Source organism: Cadophora gregata, assembly GCF_030347475.1.
Source record: "Cadophora gregata isolate MNR1 chromosome Unknown scaffold_4, whole genome shotgun sequence".
NCBI lineage: Eukaryota > Fungi > Ascomycota > Leotiomycetes > Helotiales > Ploettnerulaceae > Cadophora > Cadophora gregata.
Genome location: NW_026695927.1, coordinates 222,613 through 247,337, shown reverse-complemented (window position 1 = coordinate 247,337; position 24,725 = coordinate 222,613). Strand labels below are relative to the sequence as shown.

At 48.6% G+C, this 24,725-nt stretch overlaps 12 protein-coding genes across 12 annotated transcripts; 5 read left to right on the top strand and 7 right to left on the bottom strand.

Annotated features, from left to right (window-relative positions):
• Positions 1-271: 271 nt before the first annotated feature.
• Positions 272-2,190, bottom strand: ONS95_009802 (uncharacterized protein; the record flags this gene model as incomplete). Its single annotated transcript, XM_058503361.1, has 2 exons — positions 272-1,582; positions 2,137-2,190. 2 exons carry the CDS (start codon positions 2,188-2,190, stop codon positions 272-274), a joined length of 1,365 nt encoding a protein of 454 aa, XP_058360073.1.
• Positions 2,191-3,562: 1,372 nt separating this feature from the next.
• On the top strand, positions 3,563-4,815 carry KIN28 (TFIIH complex serine/threonine-protein kinase subunit kin28; the record flags this gene model as incomplete). Its single annotated transcript, XM_058503360.1, has 2 exons — positions 3,563-3,740; positions 3,794-4,815. The coding sequence occupies 2 exons, from the start codon at positions 3,563-3,565 to the stop codon at positions 4,813-4,815; spliced, it is 1,200 nt and encodes a 399-aa protein (XP_058360072.1).
• A 2,864-nt stretch (positions 4,816-7,679) lies between these two features.
• On the bottom strand, positions 7,680-9,444 carry ONS95_009800 (uncharacterized protein; the record flags this gene model as incomplete). Its single annotated transcript, XM_058503359.1, has 8 exons — positions 7,680-8,322; positions 8,404-8,682; positions 8,750-8,835; positions 8,897-8,952; positions 9,000-9,012; positions 9,079-9,115; positions 9,158-9,168; positions 9,241-9,444. The coding sequence occupies 8 exons, from the start codon at positions 9,442-9,444 to the stop codon at positions 7,680-7,682; spliced, it is 1,329 nt and encodes a 442-aa protein (XP_058360071.1).
• A 359-nt stretch (positions 9,445-9,803) lies between these two features.
• GET3 (Golgi to ER traffic- protein) lies at positions 9,804-10,878 on the bottom strand (the record flags this gene model as incomplete). Its single annotated transcript, XM_058503358.1, has 2 exons — positions 9,804-10,445; positions 10,498-10,878. The coding sequence occupies 2 exons, from the start codon at positions 10,876-10,878 to the stop codon at positions 9,804-9,806; spliced, it is 1,023 nt and encodes a 340-aa protein (XP_058360070.1).
• A 295-nt stretch (positions 10,879-11,173) lies between these two features.
• On the bottom strand, positions 11,174-12,304 carry ONS95_009798 (uncharacterized protein; the record flags this gene model as incomplete). The annotated part of the gene is made up of 1 exon (XM_058503357.1): positions 11,174-12,304. One exon carries the CDS (start codon positions 12,302-12,304, stop codon positions 11,174-11,176), a length of 1,131 nt encoding a protein of 376 aa, XP_058360069.1.
• A 1,036-nt stretch (positions 12,305-13,340) lies between these two features.
• Positions 13,341-14,010, bottom strand: BNA1 (3-hydroxyanthranilic acid dioxygenase; the record flags this gene model as incomplete). The annotated part of the gene is made up of 3 exons (XM_058503356.1): positions 13,341-13,778; positions 13,838-13,913; positions 13,979-14,010. 3 exons carry the CDS (start codon positions 14,008-14,010, stop codon positions 13,341-13,343), a joined length of 546 nt encoding a protein of 181 aa, XP_058360068.1.
• Positions 14,011-15,839: 1,829 nt separating this feature from the next.
• On the bottom strand, positions 15,840-16,239 carry ONS95_009796 (uncharacterized protein; the record flags this gene model as incomplete). Its single annotated transcript, XM_058503355.1, has 3 exons — positions 15,840-15,862; positions 15,963-16,055; positions 16,158-16,239. 3 exons carry the CDS (start codon positions 16,237-16,239, stop codon positions 15,840-15,842), a joined length of 198 nt encoding a protein of 65 aa, XP_058360067.1.
• A 1,821-nt stretch (positions 16,240-18,060) lies between these two features.
• Positions 18,061-18,738, top strand: ONS95_009795 (uncharacterized protein; the record flags this gene model as incomplete). The annotated part of the gene is made up of 1 exon (XM_058503354.1): positions 18,061-18,738. The coding sequence occupies one exon, from the start codon at positions 18,061-18,063 to the stop codon at positions 18,736-18,738; it is 678 nt and encodes a 225-aa protein (XP_058360066.1).
• A 312-nt stretch (positions 18,739-19,050) lies between these two features.
• Positions 19,051-20,544, top strand: ONS95_009794 (uncharacterized protein; the record flags this gene model as incomplete). The annotated part of the gene is made up of 3 exons (XM_058503353.1): positions 19,051-19,202; positions 19,254-20,060; positions 20,370-20,544. 3 exons carry the CDS (start codon positions 19,051-19,053, stop codon positions 20,542-20,544), a joined length of 1,134 nt encoding a protein of 377 aa, XP_058360065.1.
• Positions 20,545-20,769: 225 nt separating this feature from the next.
• On the top strand, positions 20,770-22,150 carry GAL7 (galactose-1-phosphate uridyl transferase; the record flags this gene model as incomplete). Its single annotated transcript, XM_058503352.1, has 4 exons — positions 20,770-20,870; positions 20,921-20,972; positions 21,022-21,157; positions 21,216-22,150. 4 exons carry the CDS (start codon positions 20,770-20,772, stop codon positions 22,148-22,150), a joined length of 1,224 nt encoding a protein of 407 aa, XP_058360064.1.
• Positions 22,151-22,343: 193 nt separating this feature from the next.
• On the bottom strand, positions 22,344-22,877 carry ERG28 (ergosterol biosynthesis protein; the record flags this gene model as incomplete). Its single annotated transcript, XM_058503351.1, has 2 exons — positions 22,344-22,748; positions 22,803-22,877. 2 exons carry the CDS (start codon positions 22,875-22,877, stop codon positions 22,344-22,346), a joined length of 480 nt encoding a protein of 159 aa, XP_058360063.1.
• Positions 22,878-23,045: 168 nt separating this feature from the next.
• On the top strand, positions 23,046-24,219 carry ONS95_009791 (uncharacterized protein). The gene is made up of 2 exons (XM_058503350.1): positions 23,046-23,295; positions 23,349-24,219. Exons 1-2 carry the CDS (start codon positions 23,079-23,081, stop codon positions 23,753-23,755), a joined length of 624 nt encoding a protein of 207 aa, XP_058360062.1. The 5' UTR covers positions 23,046-23,078; the 3' UTR covers positions 23,756-24,219.
• The last annotated feature ends 506 nt before the right edge of the window (positions 24,220-24,725 follow it).

Genomic DNA, 24,725 nt, shown 5'->3' with positions numbered 1-24,725 from the left:
AAAAGCAACGCAAACATGATTGATCATGTATGTATGTGGTGTAATCCCTGCCACAGTGACATATCCTTATAGGTAGTGCCATACCATAATCCCAGTCCCAATCCCATATCCGATCCAGGCATGGTGACAAATGAAAAGTGTCATGTCCGGATTCAGGTTGAATGAAACGTCAACCCCAGATGCGAATAACCGTCGCAATGCAGTAAGTATATGAAGAAAACAGTCATAAATCATATGTCGCTTGCTCGATGACCAGCAAGAGTCGAGCCGTTCAGACATACTGGGCGATGTACTTCTTGTCGAGCCAACCGACTTTGTCGAAAGCAGACCAAAGTTTGCTAGCCTTGTTGACGTCAATCTTGCATGCCTGCTGGGCGTCGGTCTTTCTGAACTCCTTCTTGATCTTGAAAGCCTCAATTCTCTTGATGAAGATTCGGCGCTTCGAGGTCAAATACGTGGCACAGTCGAGACGGAGGTTGGCAGCAAGGTGAACCTCGTCTGGGTGGAGAAGGTGGGCATGAGGATCGGATCTGAGGTCAATGGGAGCACCTTTCCAATCGACCTTGAGAGAATTGGCTTTGCTAGGAAGAGTGGAGAGAGGTGGGCAGTAGTCGGGCAGAGCACTGAAATCCTTGTCTTCTCGAGCAACTCTCTTTGCCGTGTCAGGTGTCGAGCCACGATATCCTTGGGGCACCTTTGGTGGTCGTTGAGGCTTCGTCACTCTGACGCTGTTTCCTGACTTGACGGGCTTGATGTTTGGTCTGACTTGTCGTACACCGCCGGCATGCGCAGGTGCAATTGTAGTATATCGTCTACCTCCCAGCTTCAGCATGTTATCCTCTCTCAATTGGGCGATCTCCCGTTGAGCCCACTGCTTTCGATTGGCATTGTATGCTTGTGCAACCTGTGACTTGAACTCCAAGATCAACTCATATTCATCGTGGCGAGGTGGTGAGACCTCTCTGAAGACGCTTGGTTCCCTAGCCTGGACATATTCGTTCACCATGCGAGAGCGTTCGTGATCAACGAAGAGAGGAGGTTGAGTAGGGCTGTTGTCTGGTTGTGGGAAGAGGATCATGTCTCGAACGACTCTGGGAGGTGAATCTTCGGGATTAACCAACTTCGATTCTGGAGAGATGGGTGGCGAGAGGGGAGCGACACCTCTGCCTGTTTGGTCGGAGTTGACTGTCTTCATGTTGATGTCCATTGATGGTCCTGAGGACGACGAAGAGAAACTCTCTTGTAGTGTTTGCTCGGGTGGCGAGAGCATGGTGGTTCTTGCGTCGAAAGGTCCCTTATTCTCCATGTTGACGATTCGATTGATGCTTGGGAGAAATGGCTGAGGGGATTTCGAATTATATGTTGGGGAGGTAGTCAATGGCTGAATTGGTGATTGTGTAGTTGTTGCGTAGGAGTCATCGAAGGAGGTGGAAGAGTGCAGGCCGCTCGAAGTTGTTTTGTCATCCATGTCTCGTTTGAATGCGCCGCCCCAGATGCCTTTGGCTAGTTGTGGCAACTCTCGGACTATGTTGCGGAATTGAGGTGCTCTTAAGTCCGCCGAAGGTTCAATGTCAGATGGGGTCTGGGGAACTCTGTAGATAAGTTGAGTTGCGCGTAGAGTTAGGAGGATTGATGAGGGCAGGTCAGCTGAGTTGTCAGACCGATCGGTTCTTTGTGGTTTCCGGCCTCCTGTCAATGCGCACGAAGGCTAGCAGTGTCGAGTGAATTGGTTGAAAGAAAGTAGCGAGACAATGGTGAAAGGAATGCGGAGAGCCGTTTCGAAGTGAAGTAAGATGAGGGAGGAGAGTGAGAAACAAGAAGAGTGCGAGAGGGAGTAGGAATAAATAGGCTGGCGCTGATGGCCGCTGGTGGCAGCAGGCAGGTGAGTGAGTGAAGTAGGGTAAGGCGTAGTGGTGGGATGTGGATGCGGATGTGGAGGTAGCCAGCGCAGGAGTGACTGTGTGGAGGGGTAAGGGTCGTGTGGTCTGCCTGGGCCTGGTAGTCTGGAATACCACTGGTACCTGATGACTTTGGCCTTGCCTGACCTGGCCGCCTTGCCTCATGTGGGAGGAAGTGTGTGTGGTGAATGACTCCTCGTGATATAAGCCGCCGTATGACCAAGTAAATGCAGCCCACCTTTCTGTTCCATGTGGTCCTTGACTTACCTGATGTTGCTCGAACGGCTCCCATCGAAAGAGTAGGCAGGCTCGCAATTGAGTAGCAAGAGAGGCGGCCTGCCTTGAGTCAGTCTGACCGTCGATGACGGATATCGGTGGCCCAATGTGAAGCTGCTGGTTCCGGTCCTCTTTGCTTCTGGCTGGAGCGTAGGCAGCGGTTAGTTGGCGTATGCCTGTTGGTGCTGGTTCCTGCTGGTTGGCTGGATAGAGTCCCGGATCGAATCCTCTTTGTTCGAGGGCGGCTGTGCTGTGCTGAGCGGTGTTTTGAAGGGGCGCGCGAATAGCCAGCAACGCGTAATGGAGCAAACAGGGCAGGGATTGGAATGTACGAGAAAGAATATGGAGGGAAGTGAGAGGCGGAGGGGATAGAATTGGCCAATGGTAGCGCAGGCTGGCATTGGGCATGAAGCAATAGATGCCACCGCCGAATATATGTGCTGGCTGGATTGTACTGGAGGCAAGGAAAAGGGGGCCGCTCAGCTCAGGCATTGGCATTGGCCCTGTCCACTGGCACTGGCAGCAATGCATTGACCAGCGAGAAGGAGAATTGCGCGATGCAATTGGGGCAATTGAGAGTATTGGGGATGGTAGATGGGGGATGAGATGAGATGGGAGTGAGTTGGGGGGGGACCTCGCACCTTGAGACGTCTCTGGATTGGCCGAGAGGACTGGAAAGAGGAGGGCGCACAAACGTAGCACAAACATCTCCCGAGAGGCACATCCCATCCCATCTCATCTGGCTTCTGTTCTCAGCCTGTGCAGCCTCGCCTCCCCCTCTCTTCCTCCGTGCTTGCGCAACCAGAACGACGTCGTTGCGGAGGTCAAGTTGTGTGGTATGAGTCACTCTTCTCCAACCAAGTGCGAGAAGAGAGGATTACAGATATTTTAGTTTGCGGCTAGTCTACTTCGGGTATAAATGTGCCCATCGGTGAAGCCTGATCTAAAGTCCGAAGCCCAGCCAGCCCAACAATGCGTCTCGCCGCAAGGAGGCCTCGGAGGGGCAATCAGGGCGGCGCATAGCAGCGGAGCATGATTGATTGTTCACACTTCACTCTGCATTCACGGTCGTGTGAAGGAGGGGTGAATCTATTTTGATATTGGAATGCAATTCATCCAGTAAGTCTCCAAGTTTTATTCTATGTATCCAATCAACTCAACCATTTTCATCCACAGTCAATTGAAGCATCAAATCCGGCGCTGAACATTATCTGGCCATCCTGTGCCGCTATGTTGAATTGACCACCGCAATTGACCTCGCGCGTCTCCCCACACCGCGAATCGCGGGATGGAAAGACCCTTACCAACAACAACCAGACTGCCACAAAGGGATGTCTAGGTCCAATTCGGTCCACAATCGCAACCTTTGATCTCCTGAGGTGTTGACAATGGCGAACTCACCTCTGGTAGTCCCTGGGGATGCAGACAAAGCCAATTCGAGCAAATCAAAGCTGTCGAGCAATGCAGCCTCGAATGGAGCAACACCAGAAGCTATGCAGGCCAGTAACGGCGGCCACGATCTAGCAGAGCAGATGAACGAGGAAGAGAAGCAGAAATATGTTAAAGGTTCTTTGCCCTCTATTTCCTTGCTCTGTATAGTTATACTGACCATTGCCCAGGCAGGAAACTCGGAGAAGGTACATACGCCAATGTCTACCTTGGCCACCTCCGCACCGATCCCACCAAGCTCGTCGCCATCAAGAAGATCAAGATCCAAAAAGAATACACCGAAGGCATGGCCCCAGACGCCATCCGCGAACTCAAGCACCTCCAAGAACTCTCCCACCCCAACATCATCTCCCTGCTCTCCGTCTTCTCCTCCAAAGACCAGAACCTCAACCTCGTCCTCGAATTCCTGCCCTTGGGCGATCTAGAGATGTTGATCAAGGATACAGAGGGCGTGCGCTACGGCGCGGCAGATATCAAGGCTTGGATGGGCATGCTAACCAGAGCCGTCTGGTTCTGCCATGAGAATTTCGTGCTTCACCGGGATATCAAGCCGAACAATTTGCTCATTGCCGCAGACGGCGAGGTCAAGCTAGGAGATTTCGGTCTGGCGCGATCGTTTTCAGATCCTTACCGAATCATGACTTCAAACGTCATTACACGCTGGTACAGACCTCCAGAGCTCCTCTTCGGAGCTAGACATTACTCTGGGGCAGTAGATATCTGGTCCGTCGGTCTAGTATTCGCAGAACTGGTCATCAGAATGCCATATATAGCCGGCGACACAGAGATCGGGCAAGTCAACCTGATCTGTCAAGCCATCGGCACACCTACAGAAGAGAACTGGCCCGGTGTATCCAAGCTTCCCGAGTACACCGTTCCAGACCCACCGAACCCAATTCGAGGACGGGATCACTACCTGGCTACCTTTGGGACAGCAGGACACGAAGGTGTCGATCTACTGATGAAGATGTTGATCCTGGATCCGAGGAAGCGGATCACAGGTCGGGAAGCACTAGAACACAAATGGTGGGCAGCAGACCCCAAACCAACTAGGAATGAAGATCTACCGAAGAAACAAGGGAGTTCTAGTGAGGAGAAGCTAGGCGAGGATCTGAAGAGAAGACCTGGAGTAGTAGATAATGATAGAGGGCCGAAAGTAGCCCGAAAATTGGATTTCGGAGGCATGAAATGATGGGATATAGCATAGCATGGAAAGAAAAGGCATAGCAAATGGCGTCTGGGGCATTTAATACCATGTTGTACGAAAGAACATACGGTTTTACCATACCCCTGTCTTCACCCTTAGGCCTCAACCTCCGCAAACATTCTAGACGTCCCTGCTTAACAATTCGATAACTCAAGAAGGTTGGGGGCCGTATTTCAATCAATCAGATGGATCGGATCGATTGTTCACATTCCAGGCTACCCACCGCATCCAAATCCAGAGATCCAATTGCAGCCAAGCCAGCCTTGAAAACTCTCCAGGCTGTCCCAACGTCAGCATCCGAAGCGATTACAACAGAAGGCAAGGCTCCCATCCCCATCCCCATCATCAATCAATCCATCCCAATTGACCTCATCAACGTGGTTCCCTTCCTACGGCGTACCTACCTCCAAGTATCAGTATCAAGACATCCACGTGTCTAGCTTTCCCTCTCCCCCAAACCAAAACAAAAAATAAAAACTCAATTCTGTCGTCATCAGTACTCAATAAACTTTCCAGTTCTCCGAAGGATCAGAACAAAAAGGCAAAAAAAGCAATTGAGTTGGGATTTGATTTTGATTTTGATTTTGATTTTGATTTTGATTTTGATTTTGATTTTCTTTTTTTGAGTTGACGTTGACGTTGACGTTTGTTTCATTCCATTGCATTGCATTGCATTACATTTCAAGGCACAAACCACGTAATTACCTTCATGCAACACGTACCTACCTTTGCCTTGGGTATCATACCGTATCGCGCTCGCGCTCAGGCTCACGCTCGCCACGTCGAGGTACCGCTGTACCTACTCTGGCCAGCCATTGGGGATACAGAGACCAGGAAAAGTAAACTCACCAATTGCATTGCATCGCAACGCAATGCGATGTACGCACTCGAGCAAGGAATTGACATGACGAGCAGTTGTTCCTTCCACCCCCTTTCATCTCCCGATTCTAGCTTTGGGCTTTTGGCTTTTGGCTTTTGGCATTTTGGCTTTTCTGACCTGGCTGGCTTCGGATGAAAACATCGCATTATTATGTTACACAAACATCCCATCCCATCCCAGCCCTCCCGGCGCAATCCACTGCATTGCATTGCATTCCATTCACAATTCCTCGGCTCCAGAATCAATAGTCCCTCTCTCCCTCTTCCTTCTCCTCCTCCTCCTCCTCCCTCTCACACCCTCTCGCCTCATCAAGCAATCAAGCCCGACCACCTATCTCGTGCAACCGATCATCTGGGCAATTTCATCAGCGCGGTCAGACAGGCAGGCAGGCAGGCAGGCAGGTAAGTAAGGTAAGGTAAAGTCGAGACTCGACCTAAAAGATCCATTGGAGGTTGCAAGCGGGAGGTCACATGGCGCACTCCTACTGTAGGAGTCGAGTCGAGGGAGAGAGAGATGGATCCTGGTGATCAGATCAGATCATGGATGTGGGATGGTGATCCCATTTTCACATGCCATCGCGAATGCCACGCTTCTTGTCTCAGTATACCCTCCATCTTCTGCTCCATCTGTAGGTATCTCCACTCGCAAGCAGGGAGGGCAATTGACCCCTCCATGATCCATAATCCCCTCAGGCGAGATCCGCACCTTCCATTTCCAATTCAATTACCCCTCCATCTAAGAAGGGAAGCGCAGTACACGACATAATTCAATTCACTTCTACTCAAATCAATTCAATTGAATCAAAAACTGCAAGCCATCCATCCCCAACACTGCCGCCCATCATCAACATCATCATCCGATCTCCGAATGTCCCGAATTGCCTGCCCTGCCCTCACAATAAACTTTCCCCCCAAAAGACACACCCATCATGCGCCGCCCGCACCTCGCACGCTCACGCTCATCATCATCCCGGCGGTCAAGGTAGGTGAAGGTCCAAGAAGTACCTACCTACTCTACTACAGTACTACTGTACGTGTGGGTGTGGATGTGGAAATGCAAGGAGGGTTCATGGCGTCTCCTCTAACCCTAGAAGTGCCCTCACTCCCGTGTGATCGACGCCCGACGCCTTTCCCCCCGGCAAGTGCAAGTGCAAGTGCAAGTGCAAGTCATGGCAAGGAAGGAAGCATGGAGGGAAGGATAGCAATCGATAAAGCAATCGATAACTAATCGATAAGGAAGGCGGGAAGAGGAGGTTCAACTAACCCCCTCGCCTTATCGCCACGATAACCTTATTATGACTCGGTGTCTTGACCTAGGTGAGGAGCGAGGACAGGATGTGGAGAGCGGTGAGGGGAGCAGGCAAATTTATTTTCAATTGAAAAAAATGCGCTGAATTGAACTGACCCGTCGTGATCGCGATCGCGGTATGGAATTGAATTGGTGAGGGAGGGAGGGAATTGACCTTGGAAGGATCTCAGGCGCTTGATTCGTTTCATTTCAGGGCTGTTTCGCTGTTTCGGGTGGCTGGCACTGCTCAGCGATGATGTCGTGGGGTCGAGGGGTGCGCACATGACCTTGTCTCTCATGAACCTCCCCGAGATGTTCTCGCGGGAAGGGCGCTTAGACGCAGTCACGTAGATCATGGTGGTAGTAAGTGTCTAGCGAGTAATTTACTTGCATGTGCAAGACTTGGATGCATCCATGGGAAGTTGGCAGGAGCCATGGTTCTGAAGGTTAATTGATCTTTTGTTTCGCTTAGGAATAGAGGCTCGCCTCCCCTAAGCCCCGTGTTTGTTTCCTCAATAATCCATATGTCTACCATATCATCCGTTCCTCGCATCTTTATATAGGCTATATGTCTAGTTTACCAGTCGTTCATGAACCCCTCCAATCGATAGGTGAATAGACTCTTGGAAATTCTTCCTGTCAACAATCATCTCATAGCAACTCCTACTTTACCAACCTCATCTCAACCAGAAGGCCCAGCACTTGCCTCAACCTCAACTCTCGCCCTTTTATCTGGTAACGGTCCAGCTTCACTCCTTCTCTCACCCTCATCAACGATAACCGCATCTCCATCTCTATCTCCATCCACCATAACCCCTTCCTGTGCTTCCCTCTCCTCCCTCCTCCTAATCCTCCTATCCACCGCCTTCCTAAAAGTCCCATAAAACACCACACTCCCCACCCCAGCAACAACAAAACTCCCACATATAGCAGCCCCAATAATATCATAATTATCCCCTGCCTTCTCAACACCATCCCAAAACCTCCCAGTCGGCTCAGCCACATTCAAAATCAGACTGAGGAGTTGAATAACACCAATAGCCATTGCAGCAGAGATAGTGATCAAGGTAAGCACAATGCTGTAGTACAAGATAGCGATTTGATCGCGAGCTAGAGCAGTGGAAGTGTATAGCGTCATCATGAGCGCGCCGTCGGTGGTGTCGAGGAGACACATGCCTGCTGTGAAGAGGATTGGGAAGATGAGGATGAGCCAGAAGGAGGTTCCTGATGCGCCTTGGAGGGAAGCTATACCCAGGAGAGCAACTTCTGAGGAGGTATCGAAGCCGAGACCGAAGAGGACGCCGAGGGGATACATCTTCCATGGCCTGTAGAATTTCGTCAGTGTCTATTCCCAAGATGATAGATACTCTGTCTTTCAAAAGCAAGAAGTAAAGCTACACTCTCACCTATCAATGAACTTGAACATCCTCTTAAACACCCTAAACAGCGGTCCACCTCCTGCTCCATCCCAAGGATCAGGTGTCCTCTCTTCTCCCTTCTCAATGATAGTCTCCAACTGCACGCACAGCTTCCATAAGATCCACATGTTCAGAATACTAAGAATTATGAGAAATGCAGCGGATACTGAAGTCCCGATTATGCCACCGACTTTACTGAAGCTTCCGAACCGGTCTGAGACGGCGGCTGCTGTCGCTGCAACGACGATGGATGTTATGATTACGATTCTAAAGATGCTTAGCTATTGTCCATCTCTAGGTAAGGGAAAGAGGGTAAAGGGACGGGAAGACAAACGTTGAGTGTCCGAGTGAGAAGAACGTTCCGACTGTTGTAGGTCGTTGTCCGTCTGCTATTAGACGTCGTGTCATGAGATCGATGGCCTGAGTTTGAAGTCAGCATAGCAGCTCGGCACTGCTAGAAGATGTATTTGAAAATACTCACAGCAATATGATCAGCATCCAGAGCGTGCCGTAATCCTAAACTATATGCCAGCGCAGCTGTGCCGGTCATTTGTCTGTATAAAGCATCACACAATCAGTCTTACATTCACCTTGCGACTTCACGAGTCAATGTCATATTTCTTCCAATCTTCGAAATCCGCCGGCATCAAAGGTTCAAAGCACATGATGACCCTCATTTATCTGACGTGAAGCCCACAGCCTACGCTTCAACATCCACATTCTTAAATGAAAAAATGCTTACGGATGATACGCCTGTCTAAGTCAGCACTCATCTAGCATGAAAGTATACCAGAATCAACAACTCAAAAGTAAAGTAAGACTCACCAAGACAACCCCAACACCCACCCAAACCACAATATTAACAAGCACCAACGTCCCAATCGTCCCCAAGACTTTCAACGGCAACTTATTGATTCCAGGCATGCGACCATGCACAGCACCAATTTTACCCATCCACACCTTTCGGCGAGATGGATGGTGTGATAGCAGAGCCATTCCGGCACCATCATTGCTGAACGGTTGATCCATGGTTCTCCCCTGGTATTCAGTTTTCAGGTCACTGAACGACGAGGAGAGCAGACAGGACCTGGAAATTATGACCAGAACAGGGTGGTGATTAACAAAATGAGTGAAGCTGAGAGAAAATATTCATGAACTGAATGGAATGTTGGCGGGGTAGCTTTTTGATCAGAGAACCGAGATCTAGCTAAAAAGTGGGATGTACTGTGTACTTGGTGGGGTAGTTTGCTCGACTAACCTATCACGACCAATCAAAGTCCACACATTAATCTGCTTTTACTCACTGTGTACTGTAGACAAAATGAAAAGTCTTGGCCAAGAGCCTGCCTCTCGAAGGGTATCAAATTCTGTCTTTGTCTAGGATTTGTCTATAGACCTCCAGCCGGTGGAATGTATGGGTGGATGAGCATCTCACTGAAACTCTCCAGCTTCTCCTTCCCTCTAACCTCCTCGACCAGTAACGGCATCTTGACCACATTAAACTCATCATACAGCTCCTCAATCTGCTCCAAGTACTTCTTCTGCATCTTCCTCCTAGCATTGCATTGTTCGCACTCGCTGCTGGATTTGGGGAAGAGCAGCTGGTTGACTACGATGCAGTGTGTGTCGATTCCGTAGCTGGCTAGCTCTTGAATCATGCGCTCTGTTTCGTAGAGGGACAGAAACTCGGGTATGCACACGCAGACGAAAGTTGTCAAGTTCTCGTCCTTGAACTGGGTATTGACCTCGCTGATTGTTTCCCGCAAGCCCTCCAGCTTCTCCATCATCTCATTCAAGTTCGCACCGTTCGGCAGAGATCCATTCGCACCGAGTAGACCGTTCAGCATAGGCCCAAACTGTGAAGAGAGTTGAGAGATCTTCGCGAGTGCCTTTTCGAGAACAGTTGGAAATTGGAGGAATCGGAGAGTGTGGCCTGTTGGTGCCGTGTCAAAGATGATGGTTTCGTACGAGAGCGATTTGACTTGTTTCAGGACTTCTGCGAAAGACATGGCTTCATCGATACCAGGAATCTGGAAATTATTAATATCTAGCCTGGACTGTAGTTGGCGGGTTTGAACTCACTGCGAAAGCCAAATCCTGCATCATACCTCCCATTCCAGCAGCCGGACCTTCTCCCTCCTCAGCCTGGCCCATAAGCTCTTGGATACTTCCATTAGGATCAATTTCCATTGCGCTCAAGTTCGTGAAGCCATTAATCAGTCGCGCCTCCTTGCCAAACTTCTGTGAGAAGGCATCGGATAAATTGTGCGCTGGGTCGGTCGAGATGAGGAGGACAGATCTGCGAACTTTGGCAAGTTGGATGGCAAGGGAGCAGGATGTTGTCGTTTTTCCTACACCTCCTTTTCCTCCAACGAAGATCCAGCGGAGCGTCTTCTGGTCGAGGATTGACTGGAGCGTAGGCTCGAGTTGATCGTCATCGGTATTTATCACGGCGGTGGACATTTTCGAAGTCGTAGATGCTTGAAAATAGATCTTTGACTTTATTATGGGAGAAGGTGATTCGAGTAGAACTTAGAGAAAGTGGTAGGAAATTGTGTAAAGTCGTTAAGTCGTAAAATAAACAGGTACGTGGAACGGAGTGAAATCGAACTGGAAGCTTCGTCGGCTAGCCTTGGCTTCGCCTTCTCACGCTCGTCAGTGACTCGAATACGCTAGCGTATGATTGGCCAGCTCACTTGCTTCCCAAAACTTGTATTCTGTTCAACATTATTTACAACATTCGACCATTCTTTGTTTTCTACAAAAACTTCCTTAAAAACTCTCCCAAGCACATGATTGCCATCGCTTGTCCGTAAGGCATACTTGTTTTCTTGATATCTTTGTAAAACTGGTGTGTCTCGCCCATTCCTGTTCCAAAACTTACATCCATCAACTCCCCCTGCTCACTGACCTTAGCCATGACTGCCTTCACAGCCCGCACAGCAACCTCCTCATATTCCGCACTGATATATTTCTTCCGTACTGCCTTCAGGATGCCGTACGCAAAGCCAGCGGTGGCAGAAGACTCGAGATATGATCCTTCATCGGAATGGTCGAGTAGTGTCCGCCAGAGTCCCGACTTGTCTTGGTATCTCTTCAGGGCACGGCATTGTGCTTCTAATGTGTCGATGAGATGGATTCGTAGTGGATCGGTAGGAGCAAGATCTAAAAGCTCGATAAATTCTGGGATGACAATTGTGATCCAAGAGTTCCCTCTCGCCCACCTTGCACGGGCAAAGTTGTGACCAACCCCTCCCTCGGCACTCTCATCAAATTGCCAGCCATGGAACCACAGTCCTGAGGTAGGATCAAAAAGATACTTGATGTGGATGAGGAATTGTCGTTTCGCTTCTTCAACATAGTGTGGTCTGTTGAGCACTTTCCCGATTTTGGCAAGTGGGAGGACCGTCATCATGAGAGTGTCGTCCCAGAGTTGTTGGGTATTTGGTGTGAGGTAAGTGATATGCTGCATGCCTCCATATTCTGTCCTCTCGAGATCGTACATGGCCCATTCTGCCCATGCATCCAACCAAGGCAAATATGTCTTCTCGCCTGTCTCCTCATACAGATACGCGAGTGTCAAAAACGCGGCCATGGTGTTGATGTTCTTAGTTGTGCCACCCGCTGCGAAGCGGTTTGCGAACCAGTCTTGTATTATCTTGAGGGTAGATGGTGAGGAGGTCAAGTTCTGGTATTTGTAGAGGCCGTAAAGACCAACTCCATGTGTCCACTCCCAGTCATTCCAGCCCTTGGTGTCGATTATGCGGCCGTCGGGGAGGGTCATGAGAAACTCTCCAGTGGTGTCTTTAATGTTCACCAAGTTATCGGTGAGTAGAGCGATAGCATCGTGAACAGAAGCAGATGTGATGTCTGAGAAGGTGGTAGGCATTTTGACGGTTGCTACAAGCGCTTGCGGTTGACTCTCCAGATCAATTGGTTACAGAGGATGGCGAAGAAGAAGTCTGAGAGATATGGGTTGAAAAGAAAGGGGGACTTGGGAGACGGAAGATATTATTATTCCTGAGTCGGAGGCCTCGGTCTAAAGATTTCTTTTCTTTCCGTGACTTTTATTTGAAGGACGAGGGCCAAGATGCAGGAGTGGATAATCCCAGTTGCTGCATTCGGCGCATCTCGAACCGACGAGGGGCAGCGAGGGGCAGCGAGGGGCAGCCCCAACTTCCCCAAGAAACCTTGAGCAATATTGTAGCCAATCCGTGGCCTGTAGGCTCGGCTCGGGGGTTGGCATACTTATACAAGCGCCGAGCTCACCACAAATTTTGGTTAGTCAGCTGCTGTGGGAACACCCATTGCACCTGGTGAACGTGCTTCTCTTCTCGACGACGAGTAAAGGCATGGTGGCACTCTCCTACGATATACCCGATTTGGCATATCTCCGGTTTCCCATTAATGCAAAGGCATAAGGGTTTTTGAATCCAGAGCTCCGATACAAGAGAAGCTGCAAAGTTGTTTGGCGGGATGTGTCATTGTCTGTTTACCTCGACAAAAACAGAGAGGAATTTCACAAATCCCCCGCTAGTAGCTCGGAGCAGATTTTCAACTGTATCTGTCAGAGCCTCCATTTTGCTTTGCATACCTAGGTACGTATTCGACTTGGTCACATAATTGGAGCTGGAAGATATCGGATTCTACTCCAAGGGTGCGCCGCTCCCTTGTCCTGAACTGTATTCTGGCACATGAACCAGCAGTGTGGTGATGGGCAGGAAGATATTCTTGCTTCGAACTGGTGAACCACCCAGTAGAATGCACAACAGAAAGCAACAAGTGCTGAAAATTGCATGAGAGACGATTCCTGCCCATCAACATTCAACCAAATTAACTCCCGCTTGACTATCCCCATCAACCCATAATGTACAATACCTCCAACTCCTCCTTCCACCTCCAGTTCTCATCTCGTCTCCCAACCCTCACAAATTCGGATCCTTAATCTCACCTTCTCTCGGCGCACTCTCCGCCATTGTCCCACAAGCCTTGCACCTCCTCTTCGCCTCACTTTCCTTAAACCCATTAACCGCCTCCTTGATCTGGCTCCCTAAGTCCGTACAGTGGAAGCTCTCCTCATATACAATCTGCCTACACGCTTCATTCGCGCAGTACCATCTCAAAGTATCGACACTATCCGCCGGCCGCGGCTGCTCTAGCACGACGCCTACTGTGTTTGCGAACCGTACCGGGTTATGTGGTGTGTTTGGTGGTAGCAGGAACATGCTACCTTCCGGGATGAGGATATCTTTGAATTCGGTGCCGTCGACAACTTTGAGGAGCATAGTGCCCCGGTATTGGTAAAACCATTCGGGTGTGGTGTTGATATGGTAGTCTGTTCGGGCATTAGGACCGCCGACGATCTGTGAAGGAGGAGGGTTAGCTAAAGATATGAATTCTACGTAGGCAATTCGGGCCCTACCATGACGGTCATGTCATCGTTATAGACGCAGTAGTTGTTGATCGGAGGTTTGAGGAGATGGGAGTTTTCTTCCAGCCTGAGCGAGGATTGTTAGCTATCATGCCCACCTCTGTACCGTTCAGTTATTCAAAGGTATAGTACCATTTCGGGATGTTGAGGGGTGTGGAGAGCATCTTTACCCACCGGATGTAATCTGGAGGGCTATGAGGTGTTTGAGAGTGTTGGGAGAGTAGAATTGAGAAATCTCGAATATTTATGTAGTTGGAGGGGTACACGGCTGTGGCGTGGCGGGGTTGTCGGCGTTAAGATCGCACTGATTCATCAACATGCCTGCCCCTTTTCGCTTATTTAACACAGCCATGTCAATAACTAGCTTCAAACTTGCGGGGTGCTTGCCTCACGATTTTTCCCAGCCTTAGCAAATCCTAGAAAACGCCTCGAAATATTACACTTGAAGTATACATCTAACTGAGAAGCGTAGTATATCAAATTAATCGCTGCATGTTATAGTATAATTATGTCAGAGGATTTGAGATGTAGTGGCTTTATTATTAAGTAATTAGAGGAGGCACAAAAACATAGGTTTAAGGCTCTGCGCAGCCTTACCTTTCGTGAATTCTAAGCTAAAAAGCTGTTGTCCCGCTAAATCAATTATTACTTTGTCACTTTAAGCGATATAATATATATAATATATCAAATTAACTATTACCAGGCAATCTATATAAATACTAACTTCTTATACTGTATAGTAAAAAAATAATTACGTGCGTAGTCGGGGAAAAGGTGTGTCAGGCGTGTTCTTTGGTTTTGCTAAGGTTCGGCTTAAAAGCGCGGAAATCGGCAAAAATCGTTGAAGCTAGTTATTGACATGGCTGTAGTGACTTAGCCCGTGCATTTATCCACTTCACTTCCCTTGCCATGCTGATTAACCACGGTATCAACGTGTTCAAGCGTGAAAGCTTTGCGTACTTACCTAGATATGGTGAGAATTGACCGGATACTGTACAAGGCCCTTGTTGGCTCTTGAGAAGCAGGCGCTGGCACTAGTATTGACTATCCTAACGATGGATCTCAACAGCCTCTAACAATTCCATGTGCATAACATCAATCATTTCTTCGTTCCAAGATGTTTTCTCCCGCCACGTTCATCTCGCATCCCTTCACAGCTAGAGACTGACTTTGGAGCCGTTATTGAACTCAAGAATGCGCATCTCCCTACGAGTTTGAACGGACAATATTGCCAATTGAAGTCGTTCCATGGAAAAGTCAACAATTCTACCGAACTCTGGGACAGTGCCCATGGCTATGGCGAGAGAAAATCTAAAAAACGGGTTGAATGCAAACGAGACGACGGATTATTTGTATGAAACTCTGCATGTGAAGTTCTCATCATAAACTGTCCGACGTCGCCGTCACAGAGATTCAATACTTCTTACTGCGGATTACCGTCACTGATGTCATCAGGTGGATGTAAAACGGTCTTGGTCAGAGAAAGAAGCTTTTATTACTATTGTAGCCTTGTCTTGAACTTGGAAATTGAACTCAGCCTTTTGAAACCTTTCTTCGAGACTTACGCTCTCTGTTCCTGTCAACCATAGTAGCCACGACAGCCATTTCGAACCTGTTGTGCAGCGGTACTTTTGGCCGAATAGTCGTGGTTATACCCCAATACAAATACGATGTAATATACCCTTTGCAAGACAGAATGGTTTCGGACGACACGATAGAAACGTTGCAACGAAGACCAGAATCTGAAAGCATTTCTCTCAAGAAACCTCAACAAAATGGAAGCGAGAAGGTAGATTTTATTTCGACCTAAACACAACCCAAAAAAAGTAAAATGTGTTCCCCATCTAACTCCATCCCCTCCGAATCGAGCTTCAAATCAAAATTGAAGGTCTTGTTTGTGAATTACATATTTCCTATTTCCCAGTCCCTCCTTGTCTAACCATGCCGTGTTGTTGTGTGATATGAAGCAATGTCGTGTGATATGATGAGTTGATTACAAGCCTGCATCAGTGGCCGCTATTGGGGCGTTAGAATGCTGCAATAAGGAAGTGTATTGGACCGGATGAGGGGGTTATCAGGTGGGGAGGGAAAAGGACTAGTGGTGATATACACTTACCCTTGTAGACAGCTGCGGCATCGAAAGCTACGACGTCTCCGTTGGCATTGGACATGGCGGCGGCTTCGGTGTTGACTTGACGGGCTGTGATATCTGAAAGGTTAGTTGGGATGAATTTTAAGAATGCTTCATCGTCTGGAACGGGAAATACCATCGTCCATCTGTGAAATATGTGGAGAAAGGGGAAGCACTAACCATCAAGACGTTGAGGCATGGCAATGGGACCAGCAAAGGCAACAGCCACAAGGGAAAGAAGAGCAACGATAGTGAATTGCATGATTGCTGTTGTGTGGGTGACCTTTTAAAAGTTTGGTAGGTGAAGGAATGTGAGGAAAAGGGTCGTCCGGCGACAAAGATATGCACTGGCTAGCAGATGAAGAAAGTAAAAGTAGATGAGGAAGCAGGAAAGAACGTTTGATTTGAAATTTCGAATGGAGTGAAAGATAGAGGATGAGGAAAGAAAACGGAAAGTAGGACGGGATGGGATGGGATATGGTATTTGTATTGCCAAGGTGGGAACAACCCCCCCTGCTTTTGCCTGGGGAGGGTTGGGGTTTAGAGTTGGCCAAGACTGAGGTTTCGCCGCACGGGATTGTGGCCAGGCTTCTGGCTGGCCTTTTTGTCATATTACTCCCTGCCATCCCATGATGGAGCTGTCAGCGTTGCAAGGCTGGGTTTATGGGTCCGGGAAATGTCTAAATCCAAGCTTGAAATGGGGCTGATCAGGTGCTAGTGAGACTGGTACTGTTTGGGAAGAGGCTTGTCTTGCGGCTTGGGTCTTGCGAGGGTCAATCGCCTCCTCACAATTGGTTGTATGACGAGTAAAAAGAGGGTCTAAATCGTCGTGCCCTGCGGCCTTGATATTCCTCTTGTAGAAGCTGAATCCGAACGCGAAGCATCATGAGACGAGACTGAGACGGGGATGGAGTCGCAGCCGTCGAAGCGAGAGGGGACAAAGCTTATTTGACAAGCAACCGCAGGCAAAGATGGGAAGAAGAGATCCCGAAGATGCGATCATGCATTACGAGGCCTTTGTTTCCAAATCATATTCGTGCTTATTATTTGAGGTAGTCCGCATGGCTTGGTCGTCAGATGTGAATCTGAGAGTTGTGATCGAAGCGGAAGATCGGACTTTTACAAAGTTGACTTTTGAAACGAGATTCAGGGGTAAGGTTATCACGTGAAGGAATTTCTGCCATTGACCTCGAAGAGTGGGTTTCTCAGTGAACGATATTACCTAGAAATACCACTGTGCATTAGCAGAAATATGCGTAGGTCGTATTACGGCTACTAAAAAAGCTACCTCTAGCATTGCAGCTTATTAAGCTGTATGCCCGATATGGTCAGGGTCAGCCCCAAAGTCGACCCCGCCATAGATACCTCACTCAGACCCAATCTTGGAGCAGCCTCCTGTTGATTTCGATCACTTTAACACCACTCCTCTCACTCCCCTTCAACCTCTCTCTATATCTCTCACGAAACCCGCCATGGTATCCGTAGAGCCCTGTCTCTACTGCTTTGATGTACCTGCTACAACTCTCGAGGACAAGGATCATCGCTTTGGGGATTTCTGCTCTCCTGCAGTTCTCACTCCACTATGCCAGAAACCACTTCAGCAGGTAGCCAGATGGCTGGCTACGCACAGGTCTGCTCGGGAAGTCATTTGTCTGCGTTGCTTTGAACTGGGTCGTTTATAGATGCAGTGGAGGGTGTCTGCGGGGAAGGACTGAATCTACACTAATCATTGAGAGTTCGGTTATGAAGCTGATTTTCGAAAGCTACTGTAATTGTAAGTTCTTGCATTGAAAAGGGTAAGAATGGTCAGTCCTCGATTGCCAGTCTCCTGTCTCTATTCATCCATCGATATCTGCGTGTACACGTGGCCCAACCACAAACCAACTGATTGATTTCTTCGAGTTACACGGCAGAAGCGCGAATTCTTTCCCTTACTTGAACTCTTCACCGCTTCCCTCCCCCAACATCGGACGGCTGTTCTTAATCACGTCTTGGAACATCCAAAACTTCTCACAGAAAGGTCGAACTATCTCAGACCTATCGAATTTACTTCTTGAGAACAGAACGTCTCCCTAAGGTGATCATGTACACCACAATCCAAACATCGCAACGCAATTTCATCACTGACCCGGAAATGTGGCTGGGTCAAAGCATGTACTTCAAGAAACTGTTTTCTGGGAAATGGGGCGATAAACAGGAGGATGGCTCATACTTCATCGAAACCGACGGCCACATCTTCGAACACATTCTTCGGTACCTTCGGACTGGAGTGCTTCCAGTCTTCTATGACACAGGAAAAGGTCACGATTTCGCGCTTTATCAAGCCCTTTTAGAGGAAGCGAAGTATTTCGCCATCGAAAGACTAGAGAAATGGTTATGCGAACGCAAATATTTGGAAGTTATCAAAATCCATTATGTGGCTACCGAAACTCAAGACCGAGGATCCTACCGGAAACACACTAGGTCTGATCCTCAGGGCCGCACGTTCATCTTAGAGGATCGCTTTGTTGAGATCACAACGAGTAGCAACATGGAGACTACAATGGTCCCTATGGTACAGCAACAGTCCTCCTTCTACTGCCCTAACGGAAAGCATGGCAAAAGCAATCAAGAGTATTGCAGGAGCTGTATTGAGCAAGCAAGAGACAGCAAAGCCCATGTAAATGGTGGCTGGAGAGAAGAGGACCAACTTAAGCGGAAAGAAGTTGTTTTTAACCACGATCTCTGCGTTAACTCGTATTTGGAAGATGCTCTGCCATGAACAGCAGACCTTGGATCTTAAGTAGCAGAAATACTTCACGCGTTAGGCGTTGATTGTCGAGACAGGTGTTTATGGTGCTTGCTTAATACATATCCACACTGCCCGACTATCCTCATGTGCTCAGACAACAAACAACCGCTGAAGAAACTCGCCAATTGGTGATGGACAAAGTAAGAGAGTGCCAAGGCCTGTATTACGCTAAGCCGATGCTCCACACCAGCCTCGTCTGCACAGCCACCTCGAATCTCAGCCTCGCCGATACCCCTCCTTCCAACGTCAACATCCCTCTTGAGACAACGTATTCCAGGCAAAATGACTACCAGAGTTGCCAGTCACGCCGGATCATGGTACTCATCCAGAGGTACTACGCTGTCGAACGAGCTTGATAAGTGGCTTGCACAAGTCTCGGCTTCGATCGGCGGAACACAGCTGCCAGTCCCAGGCGCAAGAATCATCATTGCGCCGTGAGTAAGCTGTTGCTTTGCTATCAGATTTCTGGTACTAAGAATCGAAAGACATGCAGGCTATTCATATTCCGGTCCTGCCGCAGCTTGGGCATACAAGTCTCTTGATCTCTCAAATGCCAAACGCATCTTCCTCCTTGGTCCTTCCCACGCTCTCTACCTTCCGGGATGTGCAACATCGAAGCATGGGAAATATGCCACGCCTCTTGGAGATCTGATCATTGATACTGTGACTGTGAAAGAGCTGCAAGATACTGGGAAGTTTGACAAGATGAGCACGAATGCGGATGAGACGGAGCACAGCCTGGAGATGCACCTTCCATACATCTACAAGATGCTCTCGCAGTCCTTCAAATCAGCTGCCGAATATCCCCCTCTCGTTCCAATTCTGGTTGGAAACACAAATGCGGATGCTGAGAAGTCGTATGGAAAGATTCTTGCACCATATCTTGCAGACCCAACATCAGTCTTTGTCGTCTCGTCAGATTTCTGTCACTGGGGTCTACGCTTCCAATACACTTACTACCTTCCAGCTTCGCCCTCATCGGCAGCTGTAAGCTCAGACGGCGGATATTCGCTGAAGAAAAGAGACAAGGATCCTACAAATCCACCCATCCACGAGAGTATTGGACGTCTTGACAAGCTTGCCATGGACGCGATCGAGACTGGCAAACATGACGAATTCTTGGGCAATTTGAGAGAGACTGGCAACACTGTCTGTGGAAGACACCCAATAGGTGTGATGATGGCTGCTATAGAAGTGTTGGAGAAAGAGGGTAAGGTTGAAGGACAGGAAAAGGGCAAGTTCAAATTCGTGAGATATGAGAGAAGCAGTGAGGTCGAAGAGATCAGTGACTCGTCAGTAAGCTATGCGAGTGCATATGCAGTACTTTGATGGCAGTTAAGCTAGACTTAGAGCTTCCAAATGATACAATGGTGGACTTACTCTCTCATTGCTTTTTGACTCAGTATTTTATTGGGCTCACTGTTTCTCAAGATGTCGAGAGTTTGATGGAGTCTATCATCTGGAAAATCTTCGTACTTTTACATTATTCTTCTGTGATCAATCTGATGATGATTCTTGCTGCTACTTTTTACTATGAGTGGAAGACTCTCAAGCAGCTTCAAGGACTTGCAAAGTTGCAATTTAAGCTAACAATCTCACAGCTTGGATACGATACTCGGCGACTCCGGTTTTGAGGCCAAAAACCCAGATGGATATATGATGGCAATTCCGCTCAATTCCCTCCCCAGAAAGCCCGGCCGTGAAATATTCCGAGACCTGACTGCTTCACATGTCCATTGGCGCGGCTGGAAGACCTTCAGTGGACCTGGTCCATGAAACAACTGACTAATCCCGCCTGAATCCCGCTGTTTCCCGCAAAAATTTGGCTTCTGGTGGGCCAAGAAGCGCCGACCCCGCCATTCTGGCAGCTCTGGTGGATTGTTTATTTCAACTCGTGTTTTCCAAGTTTCTTTCGATTCTTTTCTGTCGTTCCAAGCACAATCTTTTCTCAGTCAATTGCATACTTTAGCAAGGGTCTCACGGGATCACACAAGCACAGTCATGCCCGACCAAATCCTCGACGACATTTCGCATCGCAGATACAACCCACTGCGGGGTAGTTGGCTGCTCGTCTCCCCCCACCGAACGAAGAGACCATGGCAGTAAGTCGTGCAATTCGCAGTCCAACTGAAGGGCTCTAACACCACAACAGAGGTCAGAAGGAGGAACCGTCGAAAGTCACTCTTCCAGACTACGATCCAGCTGTAAGCGACACCACTTCCTCGCTCTATTTCCCTCTGACAATTGTTTAAGTGCTACCTCTGCCCGGGAAATAAGCGGGCGCAAGGAGACGTCAATCCCCAATACGAGAAGCCCTTCTATTTCGTAAACGACTACAGCGCAGTCAAGGAATCGCAGGCGGAATACAAAGCGGAAGGAGATCCCAAAGGTTAACCCACATCATTCATGTCATTCATGTAGTCAACGTGAGGTTCTGACAACAGCAGACCTTTCGAACTTGCTCCTCCGCGCCGATCCCGTAACCGGAAAATGCTACGTCCTCACGTTCTCACCTACCCACAACAAGACGCTCGCAGATCTCACTCCTGCTGAAATCCTGCCCGTCGTTCAAACATGGACCCAAATCTATGCTGCACATCTCTCGCCTTCCTCACCCCTCGCGAAGATCCCGCAGCCAGCTCCAACAAGTAACATCTCGCCCCCAGATGCTCAGTACAGATGGATGCAAATTTTCGAGAACAAGGGCGCCGCAATGGGCTGCTCTAACCCACATCCTCACGGACAAATCTGGACAACGACAGGTACACCCGAAGAACCAGCGCAGGAACTCGAACAGCAGCAAAAGTACGCGCGTGAGAACAATGGTCGAAGTTTGCTTGAAGACTACGTCAAGGTGGAATTGGAGAAGAAAGAGCGCATTGTGTTCCAAAATGCGACTTTCTTGGTAATATGTCCGTGGTGGGCAGTCTGGCCTTTTGAGGTCATGATTATCAGCAAGGAGCATAAGAGGTCGCTTGTGGATTTGAGTGAGAGCGAGCAATTGGACTTCGCCGAGGCTGTGGCTGAGGTTACGAGGCGGTATGATAACTTGTTTGAGACAAGTTTCCCATATAGTGAGTCCTCCATTTTTTTTCACTCCCCATCACAAATCTTCACGATGGTAAAAGGAAAAAGTGCTGATATTGAAACTCAAGGCTCTGGCATTCATCAAGCCCCCCTCTCAGGAACAGACGAGGAGATCAACAGCTCGCATCTCCACATGCACTTCTACCCTCCTCTTCTCCGTAGCGCTACTGTCAGGAAGTTCTTGGTTGGATATGAGTTGATGGCTGAGCCGCAGCGAGATATCACTCCTGAGCAAGCCGCGAAGAGATTGAGAGACGATTGTGGAGGTGAGTTGTACAGGAAGAACTTGAATTAAAGGAAGTCTTGAATCATTGCTTGTTGGTTCGTATGCATGGCTACTTAGACGGTGGGTGGGTGGAGTTGGGTAGCATTAGACATTAGATGGTTTTCTCTCGCTTCTCATCAACACCAAAACTTTTGGACTTCTCAACCCGCTAAATGCTTTGCTCAAAACGAGACCGTACTCCACATCTGTACTATGACAGCATTTACTGCACATAGAATCCCCACTGGAGCCACATCCACACCAAGGTACTCGACGCAATCGTAACGGGGAAGATCAATCCCTCTCCTATCCTCGCAGTGCCAAAGATCCACCATTCGCTCATGAAGTGCCAAAACGCGACAACGTATGTCAGAAAAGCCAACTCGTAGAACTGCGGATTGGAAATATTGTAGGCGGCGTAAATGCGCACAAGAGACTGGATCAGAGTCCAAGTTCCGAAAGTTCGGGACTGAAGAGGTGTCGCTGGGGAGTTTGAAGGAGGCTTAGAGGTGGATTTGTCGGTGCTGGAGAGAATTGGCTTCGGGAGTTTTGGACCAGCATACAGACGTGCGGTGTAAGAGATGGTGAGATAGGATTGAACTGAGTTTCCTAGAGCGACAAGGGAGATCTGTGAGGGTGGTCAGCTTTGTAAACAAACGGGATCGGTGTTGTAGAAACTCACGAAGAGCATCCATTTAGGGAGGATTCCTTCATGTTGCGGGAGGTAGGATGTTAAGTTTGAGAGCAGGGAATACATCTTGAGTTCTCTGCAAAATAGATTGAACGAGGAGAATGTCCAGATGTTGAAAAGAAACTTTGATCCTTGGGGAAGTCAGCTTACATTGTCTGTTTGTGCACAGACCACCAGGCTTCAGCCTTCCAGGTTCTCGGGAGCATCTCGCGGCTTGCATCCATTAGTTCTTCAATATCAGAAAAGAGCAAGCCAAAGACTTTCAACATGACGATGGAAAACACGTTCGACCAAACGGCAACGGAAACGATTGATCTACTCGAAGCGCGACTACGAAGAATCGAGTTCGCGATTTCTGGTCAGGTCGAGTCCACGTCGAGCTCCAACAATGCGATTCCGGCAACGCAGAGACTGGCCACTTTGGAGCACTCTCTTCACCAATTGGCGTCAAAATCCCGCGTAATTCAAGAGCTTCTCAAACTCCGTATGTATCCTTGTTTTTGCAGATAAAATATGTAAATACTTACCTCATCTTAGACTCCAAATACCCTGACCTCTTCCAAGCACCAAATACTCAAGATATACCCACAACACTCGACACCACCACCCTCCTCTCTATCGTCATGGCATCCGCAAGTGCCTACCCCTCCACTTCTTCCCGCCTCACCTCCATCATGGACGTGCCTGTCCCGCCCGCAGAGCTATCTACTCAGCTCATCGACCTGCAGCCGCGGATCGCGAAGGTGGAAGCCCTACAAGCTGCTCACAATACGGATATTGCTAAGCTGAGGGAACGTAGTGCTGCGGTAATTCACAGGTGGTATACGGCGGATATTTTGGGCGCTGGGGATAAGTGGGCGGATGTTGAGGGAAGGGTGGAGAGGGTGGAGCAGAGGGTTAGGAGAGTGGCTCTCGCGAAGAGGGCGGATGATGCAATGGTTTGAGGATATGAATCGCTTCTTTGGCAAAGAGCTCGTTATTATGGGAATTATAGAAGCCCAAGATGGTGGCTATACCAGAAGTAGTGGTCGGATTCTGGCTTGGTCGTTGGGATTGCCCACAGGAAAGAAGGAACAGGTGACTTGAGGCCGAAATCATGCATTCTCCCTCAGAGTACAGTCTGGATTTTAGAGTTGGTGGTCATTGGGGGCTATGAGTCACCGACTGTGAGAAGCGGGGATTTGAGCATGGGAGGCAGTAAAAGCCTCTGGCTAAGGGCAGCGAAACCGAGGACCTATCATTGCATTCGAGCTCTGTGAACAATACTCGATCTGCGGAGAATGTCTTCTACCAAACTCGTCGAGCCGCAATCAATTCGCGTCTCTGTGTCTCCTTGAGGTAGATAGACTGAAGGACGAGTATGAGAATCATCTATGAACAAGTAGTACCTTCCCAAAATCGCAATGTCTTACTTTTCACTCGGTGAATAGTTGCTTTTGACAACAATCTCATTTTTGTCATGCCTTATAAAGCGTATACCGAGCTTCGGACTTTTAGAGATCAACTCACTCGAATCGACTCATCAATTTCCGACCTTCGTCTCGTTAGGTCTTCAAACTCTTTCCTTTTGACCAAACCTGCAGCCTTCCATGCTACACCCCATCGTTCTATTCAAAAACAAAAAGTACGCCCACCGTCTCTGCCTCTAACATCTACCATACTCTGATAGAAGAAGAATTGATTATCAAGCTTGAGCGCCTGCAAATCCCAAGCTTGTTGGCATAACGTGCTCACCTTTGGCGTAAGTCAGTATCTGCTATCTTCACAACACGGAATCACCACTCTCGATCCGATCCCCTCCCCAATATAAAGCCATTCGACATAAATACTAACCTCCATAGAGTAGACTTCCCTGTAAACACGAACGAGAAGACATCGACAGATTCACCTTCGAAAAGCACTCCTTGACTCAAG

Excerpts from the sequence above, each read along its gene's own strand:
- ONS95_009791 (XM_058503350.1), top strand. The coding sequence starts at position 23,079 with ATGACGATGGAAAACACGTTCGACCAAACGGCAACGGAAACGATTGAT. Across the intron at positions 23,296-23,348 it reads TCAAGAGCTTCTCAAACTCC|ACTCCAAATACCCTGACCTC; the intron begins GTATGTATCCTT and ends ACCTCATCTTAG.